This window comes from Camarhynchus parvulus, chromosome 5, assembly GCF_901933205.1.
Source record: "Camarhynchus parvulus chromosome 5, STF_HiC, whole genome shotgun sequence".
Classification (NCBI taxonomy): Eukaryota; Metazoa; Chordata; class Aves; order Passeriformes; family Thraupidae; genus Camarhynchus; species Camarhynchus parvulus.
Genome location: NC_044575.1, coordinates 21,918,885 through 21,930,241, shown reverse-complemented (window position 1 = coordinate 21,930,241; position 11,357 = coordinate 21,918,885). Strand labels below are relative to the sequence as shown.

The window sequence follows — 11,357 nt, the reverse complement described above, 5'->3', positions numbered from 1 at the left end:
GCCCTTCACTTGTGGGGATTGATGGGTCTACATGCACGCTTCCCCTGGGTGAATTGGAAAACCAGAATTCCTTCAGACAGGATTAAAGAACCAGTCCTGTTGATGCTTCCATCCCTACACACTGAAGCTCAGCAATACTATCAGTATCAACACTCACAGTATGCAGTGCCATACCCAGGATCTACACCCTCAGCTGCACAGCTTGCTCCTTGTTTTCTGCTTCCCTCCACTGCCACATGGACACATTTACAGCTGAGCCAGCAACTGTTTGTGCTGGAAGGGCTTTGTTTTCTGTCTATGTTTCTCTCTAGCTATAGCTGTCACCCAGGGATGGACTAAACCTTTGCAAGGTTGTCCCTGCTTGTACTGCCATGCAAATCTGAACCATAGTCGCTGTGGTGCCCTTGCTGCGAGGTGTATCCACAGCAGCAGCCAGACTCAGCCCATGGAGGCAATGTTTTCAGCTGTTTGGACAGCAAACACAACCCACAGCCCAGGACTAATCCATGGACACATGTACTCATTTCAGGTATTGGCTCTCTTGCCCACAATGGTTTAGCAGACATAAGATCTTCCATGTACAAAAATACTCTTAATACATTGAACTGTTTTAAAAGTTGCACTTTCAGTTAATCAACTGCGAGCACAGTGTCAAAAATATTCAAAGTCAGCCCTCTCTTTTAAGGATAGAAAAAGCCCAGCTTCCCCTGGATTTAGAGCATTTAGAGCCCAAGAAAAGTCTCCCCATCCTTCAAACCAAACCAGGCACATACATACAGCTTTGTCAATCCACATGACAAGCCCAACCCACCACAGCAAAGCTAAAGGTAATGCCACTGTACCTGACTAGAAAGGGTGTGCAGAGCCTCAAGGGCACCCACTCTGCATCCCTACCCAAAAATAGCACATGCTGACATAGCTGCCAGTGCTGACCCAGAGCAGCCCTGGGCTGCTGGGAGGTGCCAGCTCCTGGTCTGCCTGCTGCAGCCCTGGCACAGCACTGGGATAAGCCAGCCCATGGGGAAACAAGGCAGCTCCATCACAGGACATGCTGGACCTGCTCACCAAGGTGAGGACTTCAAGAGGCTGCAGTGGCACTCAGCATGTCAGGAGCCAGTCACTCAGGAGCTAGAACTACCAGCACCTCAGGGGGCTGCAACTGACCCTTCTGGATTAATCAGCACTGGATCTGCTCTTTGTAGTCCTGGGCTGAGGGAAACGGGAATGCATCAGCTTAGATGCCCTTCATCTGGCAAAATGACATTAACCTCCAAGAACAACTCAAAGAATTGGCAACCCAACTTGATAACTTTAAATGTTTTTTTTTTATTAACAATCATTTTACATTACAAGGATAATATGACAAAAGGAAAGTTCTTGTGTACATACCATGATATATCAACATAGCTCTATTCGTATCCAGTGTCCTAGGTCCTTTCACACAGGTACTATAAAGCATAGTCTGTAAAGTAATAACATTTTAATATCTCCAAAAGAGTGATATTAACATATTAATACATATATAGTAATAGACGTCTAGATATTTTTCTCTCATTTCATATGTGTGTATGGTGGGTCAGTGGGTGGGTGAGAGATCGCTTGAAACAGTTCAGCAGGGCTGTGCTTGGATGTGGATATGGAGAGGTTTGAGACAAAACCTCATTTTCTGGAAGTAGAAATGCGTTTTTGCTAACTGTCAGGTGAGTCTATGAGGATGCCATGACTGGCAGAAAACTCCGTGGCCCTCCTGTAGCATTTGGGACATTACAGCATATGAGACGTGGTTCCCGCGTAGCCCAGCGAGCTTATTCGACATGAGGTGCAGTGCATGGGAGCCCCTCGCCGGGCGGCAGCACCACCAGCAGGGCGGCTGGGAGGCGAGGCCGCGGGCTGGGCCGGCGCGGGTGTCAGTGGCTTCGGAAGGAGGGGGCTGGAGCAAGAAAACTGTCTCTGAGGTTTGTGAGGAACACGTGCTGAGAACTCCCCGCCGCTGAGGGGCTGCGGCAGAGCGGGGAGCCGCCGCCGGGCAGGGGCGGCTGAGGTGGATTACCAGTTGTGTGGAGGAGAGAGGCCTGGGATAGGGCACTGAGGTGTGTGACAGGGGCTGGGGACAGCTTGCACAGCGTCTGCTCATGCAAAACCAGTGTAATGATCCATTTGGACGTCAGAATTACAACTCACCCTCCTCCCGACCAAAGCCAACAAATAAAACAAACGGCAAGGAGTGCAGTGGTTGCCAGGCCTGATGTGGAGCTGCAAAGGCAAACCTCCATGCTTTCCCTCCAACCCTTGTGGGGAAGCAGCTCGCTGACTGACCACCTGCTGCTGGACCGGCCAAACGCAGCTCTGTGGTCCGCTCAGGTGTCAGCCAAAGGCTTCAGGATGCAGCAGGGCCAGTGTCCTAGGAGTGACTGAGTGAAGGGAGGGATGGAGGGATGAGAGAACTGCCCATCCCACAGGCATCAGCAGATACTCAGGGAGGGCTGATCCACTCCCACCCCAGCACAGAAATGCCGGTCATGGGAAAGCAGGTGTCTCTTTGCAGGGGCAGGGTAAGAAGGCTGCACCCTTTGGTGCTTCAGCATGGCAAGGTCCAAATGCTGTGTCCTGGGGCCCAAAGCCACACGTGTGACACTGACCATGTCTTCCATACAATCACATCATTCCCGTTCCTCCAGAAAGCCTCCCTGGGCCACTGGCCAGGCAGGCTGCTCACGGGCTGAGGAGCAGCCATGAGACCTGAGGGAGCAGAGTGGCTCCAGCAGCAGAACAGCAGCCAGCCTGACCCAAAAGAGCTGAGTGTGTCTTCCCAACTGGGATCACACACTCTCATTCCTATCGCTCCGACTTCACAATTCCTTCTCGTTTGCACTGTTCCAGCTTCATACACTATCCCTGCCAGCTCCACCTGTGTGGCCGTAACCTCTCCTCTGCTCAAAACTGCCTTGGCTCTCCTGCTGCCTTTATCCCAGTGCCATGGCTATGTCGCTGACCAATGCCTGCAAGTGCACCCACACTCTCACTGGGGCCATGTGAGCACTGGCCAGCGCGGGGTCTCCCTAGCAGTGTGCCAGCAACTGCTGAGGAATGCCAGGTGGAACTGCAAAAAGCCACGTTTCCACAACACCAGTGCCCGCAGTTGCCGAACCGCATCCATGCAGAGAGACGAAAGTGCATGTGAGGGCGGATATGTGTCTGTCCAAGTGTGAACACACAGGCTCCCAGCAGGAGGCTTTCTTGGGAGAAGGACACTCAAGCATTTTCCCCTACCAAGACATTCCATTATTAAACGAACCTTATTTATCACTCGGTTAACATGCCAGCAAGGAAACCCCTTGCCCTAAATACAGCCAAGCCCCTCTCCATAGAGTGCTATACATGTAAATGTAGGCCTCAGTGTATGGCTAAAACCATCCCAAAGTCCAAAGTCTTCAGTGTTACGTGCCTTGTGCTAGAACACAGGGCCAGCCTTACACAAGGGTGGTTGACTCTATCTCTATATTATATCTTTATATCTATTGAAAACATAGAAATATATAAATATATAGGATTTCATTTATAGATATATAAGCATGTGATTTTAATCTTTTGTACTGTGTGTATATGTACTGGGATGTGCGTATATACAATATATAGACCATATGCATATGTACTGTATACATACACTAGCTTACATGCACACACATCATACATGTCTCCAAGGGAGACAGGAATTGCATAGGCATTACTGCATTGGATACAATGGCTGGGGGATTAACGTACCATTTCTCTGCTTTTAAGACCTCTTTTAACAGGGGTGAAAGGGGAATCTGCAAAAGCAGAGGCTGTTGCTGCTTATTTGCAAGCCAGCTGTCTAGGCACTGGTCAAACAAACAGCAATCCTCATGAAATAAGAAAGGAGGGGAACTCCAAAGACCCCGTGGGCCATCTGGTTGAGTTTGTGCTGTGAGAAAGAGATGGACTGAGCCTGAATCATGTCTGAACAGTCATACCAGCAAAAGCGTCACCAGTACAGGGGACATGGCTGCAGTTGGCTCAAGACCCAAGGCAGACACCACACGAGGACTCTGCCCACTGTGTCCCCTCACAGCCCCTGTAACTTCCATGTGCTTTTGCTGGCATGGGAAGAGCTTTGGTTTCCTGTGAGGATTATCCCTGCTGAGGTCGGTCTCATGGCTGGAGGGCCTGGATCCCTGTGGACACAAGGAAAGCCCTGCAGAAGGACATGTCTAAATGTGCTTCACAGATTTCTGCTTCACAGCAGGGTAAAAGAGGCAAGGAGCCTGAGCAAAAAGTGGGGAAGGGAAATTGGCAACCAAAAATCCCACGGGCTAGAAATACAAACCCGAGGGTTTGGAGAAGTGTGCATTATTCACAGTCAGATGCCATAGCTAAGATGCAGGGAAAGGAGACAAAAAAGAGCTCATTTAAGAAAAACTGAATCCTCTGTCTTTGTAGCCTAACCAGTTCAAGACACTGTGAGCAACATATTCAAAACAGCTCCTCTCACTCTCTCAGCACAGCAGGAAAGGCCTTGATTAAACTCGAGGCATGGCAAACTTGGAGCCATGGAGGCCTCCCTCAGCACCCTGCTAAGCCCTCCCCATGCCTGCTGCTGCCTCCTGGCCTCACTGCCACCAGGCTGGGCCCAGACAAACAGGCACAGAGATGCACCTGGGAAAGGCTTGGGAGCCCTGGGAAGCCAGGGGTGCTTTGCATTGATAGTCCTCCCTCCTCCCTATCTTGTCTATAGCTGGTAGTCATGTTTCCATCCACGGACTATTGATGAAAGTAAGAGCTACAGATCTGAGATAGGCAGGTTAACCTGGAGAGAAAGCTTGCAAAGCACCTGCATTACACTAGGACAAAGGCCAGGTTTATTTTCTGATGTGTGGGTAACAGGGAATTGTGTTAGAGGAGCTGGGATGGGCTGGGCTGGGCCGGGTTGGGCCAGCTGCTCTACCAAGCTCTTGTCTATCCTCATCACCAAGGTAAGGGGTCTCTGACCTTTCCTGTCACGGGTAATCACAACATCCAGTGGCAGGGAATCACTGTTTGCAAGCAGTTATTTGCTAAAGGAACAAGTGCTCTGCCTGTATCAGCTGGCTGCCAGAGAATATCACCACATGCTGCACATTTCACTGCACCATTAGAAATAAAAGCTGCCGGTGAAGGTTTCACTGATGAAAGCAGGATTTGCAAGTGAACCAAAGGGAAGGAGTGACAAATTGGAAGAATAATTTCTGAACAGGCCACTGGCAACTCTCACCTTGCCATTTCCTCCCCGGCAGCAAAAGTTAGGAGGCTTGGATCGAGAGTTGTAAACTGGCCTCTTGGGCTGCTCAACACAAGCCCTGGGGGAGCATTCCTCTCTTTAAAGGTGTCTGGAGACTGCCCCCAAATGTTCCTTCCCTCCATGTGGGCCAGGCACCTTGATGGGCCTCTATGCCAAGGAGCTTTTGCTGCTGCAAACAGAAAGGTGGGTGATTTTTCCTCTCTACCCATGAAGAGCTATGGAGTTCTATGGATTCTGTGACCTTGCCCATCTCCAGTCAGAAACTAAAGGAGCAGCAGTTTTTCTATCTTTTTTATCTTTTTACATCTCCTCAAGTTTAAAAAGGAAGGGAGCCTGCCACTTCCCTGGCAGGCAGCAGCTCCAGAGCTTTGTGGCAGCACCCTGAGCAGAGCCAATTCAAACCATGCCTGGAGAACTACAAGCCCCTTGTGTGGAGAGGTCCCTACTTTATGGTCAGGCAAACAACCACCCAAGGCTGTACAGATAGCAGGGGGTTTCCAGTTTAATTTTCACTGCTCTGGATGAGTGGATCAACTTGATCATAAAATTTTTAAGAAAATACAGGAAAACAAAGCCATTTTTCATGCTTCCTAGGTATGTCATATCAGTGCCCCTGTGTTGCAACTGTGGGATGCCCTGACGTAGGTTGTGCCATTTCCATGAGGACCACAAGGAGCACCCATGGCCTGCACCCCTGGCGGCAGTTTGGCAGCAGCTGGGTGGCCCTGGCACAGCTGCCCTCTCCTGCCCGAGCCAGCCTCAGGCTGCACGTGCTGTCAGAGGTAAGGCAAGGGGTAAGTGCTACAGAGGGTGCTGACCAACCCTCACTGCTACATTCACAGGGTCCACTCTGCTCCACTCGGACCATCTGACTCAAAGGCCCTGTTTTACAGCGAAGGGGCAGTGTCAGGACACAAGAACAGGCCACCACTCATGTTTTGGGTGGGCTCAGTCCCTCCTCAGTCCCACAAGGACAGAGGCAAACACTTCCAAAACCCTGACCAACACTAGCCTAGCTGTTCCTGTGTGGTCTGAAAGTTGAACCAGTCCATAGTGGCTTGGCTGCACACCTCTGCCAGTGCTGGCTGTGAAGCTCTGCTGAAGGCAAAGGGGTTAGCAGGAGGTGAGTGAGACCTAGGTAGAAGTGTGTGTTTTCCTGGGGAAGACAGTGCGTGAACCCTGGCAGTGAAAGTGACTCAGAGAGAGATCAGTTCCAAACATGCTACATCTCCATTGAAAACAAACAAAAAAGTTTAAAAAATAAAATAATATTATATATATATATATATATATTTATATAAATGAAAAGCTATTAACTAGCAGCAACGGTTCTAGAGATATCTTAGCACCAAGACCAAGGGCAGGGGGGTAACAGGAGAAAGGAAAGGTTCAGTGTTGCTGATACCACCATCATGTTTCCAAACAACACAGCTTGGCACAAAGCTCATCCCTCTGGGAAGTGAGAACATGTTGGCTTGGACAGCTTTTGGACAACACGTCTCACTCCCATGATGGTCTGGTCAGGTTGGTGCTGTCCATGCCACATCAGCAGGGCAAGGCACTAGCATCTGTGGAGTTTTTGCACCTTTTTTGTTTGTGTGGTTTTTTTTTGGTTGGTTGGGGTTTTTTTTGTGGTTTTTTTTTTCTCTTTTCTAACCTGAAGTGATATTGTGTGGATGGAGCTTGTTTACTTTAAAAAAATAAAACAAAGAAGAGCCCCAAGCCCACAAAACAATCTCTTTGTGATGGAAGGTGCAAGTCCCCCAATTCACATTTCAGGTGGACTCTGCATTCCTTCAAGAAAGGAAGAAATATTTCACAGGAAGAAGCAGAGCATTCCTTCTTCCTGCTGTCATCAGTCTGCTGTGCTGTGGAACATGTTACCTTGGTCACAAGAGAGTAAGTGAACCTTTGTAGGACATCACACATGATTATAATCCAAGATAATCTTGCATTGATAGCTCCTGCCACCAAACTGCAGCAGGTTTTTCTTTCAGTCATTCCAAACAAAACAAAACAAAACAAAACAAAAACCCCACAACAATCTAGGATTATAAAGACATGGTATAAATAATGTAAATTAGAATATAATTTTTAAGCCTTTGAATCTCCGCCCAGAGGTGGCTCTCGACTCATTGGCTGTCTAGCTTCCACAGCAGCCCTGGTTTTGAATGAATAGTTGTATATATATATATATATTTATCTCATACAATATAAAAATATAAATGCAAAAATTTCCCCCTGCCTTCTCTATTTTGCTATTTTATAGTCTGCACATGACATCATGTTATAACATATGTATGATAGACTGGTACTACGGTTATCATAAAAGGAGCTGAAAGCCAAGTATTACTCTACAGCCCAAAGGTAGGGAGAACTGAGAAAGAGGCATCACAGTTTAGTGGAGGCATTTGTTTCTAAATCAGAATAAAAACTCAAAATAATGCCCCCAGCCCTCCTCTCCTGTCACTAATTTTTTGAGCGAAGAAAGCTTCCACTCAACTGAAGAGAACTGGGTGGAGCTGGGGGCAACAAAACACACGGGTTGCTCTGTCAGAAATTAGAAATCTGATGGTTGCCAACAAAAGGCTCAAATGGCTCAATAACTGGGCTGAACACTGGAAAGAGAGGCAGAGATTGAAACTGAGGGAAAACAACAAACAAACAAACAAACAAACAAACAAACAAACAAAAATCCAAACAATCAATCAAAAAATGAAACAAAACAAAACAAAAAACAACCCAGCAAACTGACAACACACATACAAAGGAAACCGCTGGGAGGATGAGGCTGACAAAGACCCGTTGTCTAGCTTATAGGTTGTTAGGTTTGAACATGTAGAGTATGGCCCCAGCACATGCTTCTAAAGAATGAAATGTTGCCACCTACATTGCAGCTGCCATGGTTGGAGACACCAGTAAATGTCTAAACATTGTCTCAATCTTTAAAATTCTGCTTAGCTTCTATCAGACGCACATCGTCTTAAATTTTCAGTGTGGGTTTTTCCTTAATATAGATAATATATATATTTTATATAATATATCAAAGTTTAGGGTATAGATTAAAAAAATTATCTGATCTGAGGCATTCCTTTCTAAATATCAGGGTAAAACTCAGAGCTGTGGTCCATGCTCTGCAACATCGGCTTCTGGTCAAGAGATGACATCCTGCTCAGCATTTCAGCTGAGAGCGCGTAACTGTTGCCTGACTTCTCCTCGAACCAGCTATCGAGAGCCCTTTTGCAATCAAAGTTGGCAATGGGCGGCCCATTAACAGCAATCGTCAGCAGGTCACTGAGCTGCTCCAGAGTCAGCCGGGAGCGGTTGTTCTTGCGCACTCTCTGCAGGGCAGTGCGCCCCTTCTCACAGCAGGCCGAAGAGGTGGGAAGGACTTTGAGGATCTGAACTATTTTATTTAGGAGGGGAAATCTCTGTTTGTATTTACAAATGTGACTGAGCAAGTCTTTAAAACCATTTTTGGTATAATAATCCACCTTGAGTTCCCGCCACTCCATCAGCAGACTCCCTCGGGTGTCCATCCCTTCTCGGCAAACCTCTCTGGAAAATGATGGGACTGTCTCCAGGTGTTCAAATATTTGTACCATATCCTCCTTCCCATAGCTCATGAGCTCATCAGTGCTTCTGGGCCAAGCTGCAAGGTCAAATACCTGACAGGCCTTCACAAATGTCCGGCTGCGGGAATCGAACCTTTGGGCTAGGATCACCTGGGTCTTCTGGCAGATCTTTTCTCTGATCGACTGGAATTTGGCTTCAGCCACCCGTAGATTTTTCACAGCAATGCCATTAAAGCTTTCACGGAAGTTTTCCTCAAACTCCTGCAAGTACTCCCCAGGGGAGTCTGCTAGCCTGCTGATCTCCTGGATGGCCTCCTCTATTTTATCATCCACCTGTGACACAAGAAGGTACTCCCCTTGGAAGACGTAGGCAAGGCGTGAAAGCACAGCGATCACATCCAGCAGGAAGTAGATGAGTTTAATCGACTGGTAGTCCATCAGGAACTGCAGGAGGGCCAAGGCAATGGCAGAAGCATCTGCCCTTTGGGTTTGGCCACTGACATCTTTGAGATGGGCCACAACCTCAAGGTAATCCTTGATGAGAGCATTGAGCACGTTCTGTTCCCCAATGATCCACTTCACTGCTCGAATGTCCCCAAGGAACTCGGTCTCCTCACACAGTGTGGCAGCAGTAACCCTTAACTCGCACATGAGTCGGGGAGAATAACGATAGAAACTGAGCAGTTGTTTCAAATTGTTTTCTAGCTCCTCCAGACATGGTAGTTCTTTCCCACTAATGGCATCCAAAATTTCCAAGTGGGGCCTATGCACCATAAAGGGAAGACAGAGAAGCCAGGGCAAGGTCTTTCTGATTGTCATGAACAAGTTGGCTCTCAGGCTGGCAGTAATGTTAGCACCATCAACTCCCAAGCCGATAGTTGGCTTCTCATCCTGCAATCGTATTCCCAGGCTGGAAAAAGCCCGATCTAATGCTTGAAGGTAACTGTCTGTTGTAGAAAAGCCGAGCTCCTGAAGAGACAGGAATTCAGTTGCTGGAGGCCCATCGCTGCTGGTGTACTGCACATAGACTGCAACTGTATCTGCAAGCAAGTCGTCGCTCTGCCCATCCAGAATGATGCTGAGGAAGGGAGACTGCCGGATGCGCTCAACCAGGTCCTCTCGGAGAGCGCGGGCGATGTGGTGAATTAAGATCTGGCAGTCTCCCTCATTCATGTACTGATCCACCACCTTGAGTTCACACTTTCTCAGTAGTTCTGCCAGAGGCCGAAAATCATAGTAGGGCCTGCCCTCCAGGGCCAGGTGGTAGGCTGTGTTGAAGAGCAGGGTCATATTTCGGCACATCTCTTCTGTCTTCTCTGGGTGCATCCTGAGCTTGTAAAGCTGGAGGCACTTCTTGTGGAGGTTGCTCTGGCTGTGAAGCTTTATAGTGTGTATCTTGAACTGCTTAGAGCCAATGATGAAGGCTGAAGTCCGAGAAGACTGCACTGTGTACTGCCTACAGACATGGCACCACATCTCATTCAGTGTCGGGGAGTACCGCAGAAACCAAAACTTTTTAAGCCACTCTTGCTTGAACCGCCGTATCCTCCGTCCCGTCGCAGAAGACATCTTAGAAGGCTCATCTGTAGCAGCAATCATATCATTGGAAATTGATTCATCAGCAGAATCCACCTCTTGGTCATCATCCTCCATGATGGTGGGAACTGAGATGATACTTTCTGAAGCTGTAACAAAAAAGGAAAAAAATGAAAAAAATATGGTATTTACAAAGTTGCTGAGCTAGAGAAGCATTCTATTGGTGACAGTAAGAGCACTGCCCAAAGAGCTGGCCACAATGTCTCTTCTCCTGCCCACAATACATTATAGACAGAATTTTAATAATGATTTTGAAAGGAAAAGAAATCAATATCTCTGCATAAGAACTTTGTCTCCAACATGCCACAATGAACAGCAAAAAAGGACACTACATCCTGGCCACTTGAACAATACACTGTGTGACCCAAATATTCCTTTTACTGAAGGCTCCTGGCTGCTTGACAGCATGCTCCTGGAGGAAATGAAACGTATCTTCAAAAAGGCACACGTGGTTGTGTTAAGGCAGTGGAGGAAACAAAGAGAGATTTCCAACAAGGGACACAGCAGGACATAATTTCATACACAAAGAGAGCACATTTCAGCAATACAACAGAGTCATTCATACTTTCTTGGTAGCATGTGAGGCATTGTGGAAGGTCTTCCGCTGAAAGAGAATGCATCAAAAATACAGCAAACAAACTGTCTGCAATGGAATGTCTTTTTTATTGGCAGTGCATTATCAATTACAATGGCAACAAATAGAGCAAATTGTCATACAGAGTCTTTCCCAAACAGTTTTCCACTGTACCCATTGCATCAGCTCCTGGCCCACCCAGTCACAAAACCTGACAAAGAACCTTCCATGGAACCACAGGTTCACCTGAATACTCAGAGCAAAATGCTTTAGATGGGTACACAGCACACAGGCATCTCACTACTCTCCTTAGGCA

At 47.6% G+C, this 11,357-nt stretch overlaps 1 protein-coding gene across 6 annotated transcripts in view; it reads right to left on the bottom strand.

Annotated features, from left to right (window-relative positions):
- Positions 1 to 1,379: 1,379 nt before the first annotated feature.
- Positions 1,380 to 11,357, bottom strand: part of PRDM11 (PR/SET domain 11) — a 49,498-nt gene continuing 39,520 nt past the window's right edge. For all 6 annotated transcript variants that reach the window (XM_030948754.1, XM_030948753.1, XM_030948752.1 and 3 more), the window contains one exon: positions 1,380 to 10,556. In XM_030948754.1, the coding sequence (XP_030804614.1) occupies positions 8,392 to 10,556 (2,165 nt within the window). In that variant the 3' untranslated portion in view covers positions 1,380 to 8,391. The remainder of the gene's footprint in view (positions 10,557 to 11,357) is intronic.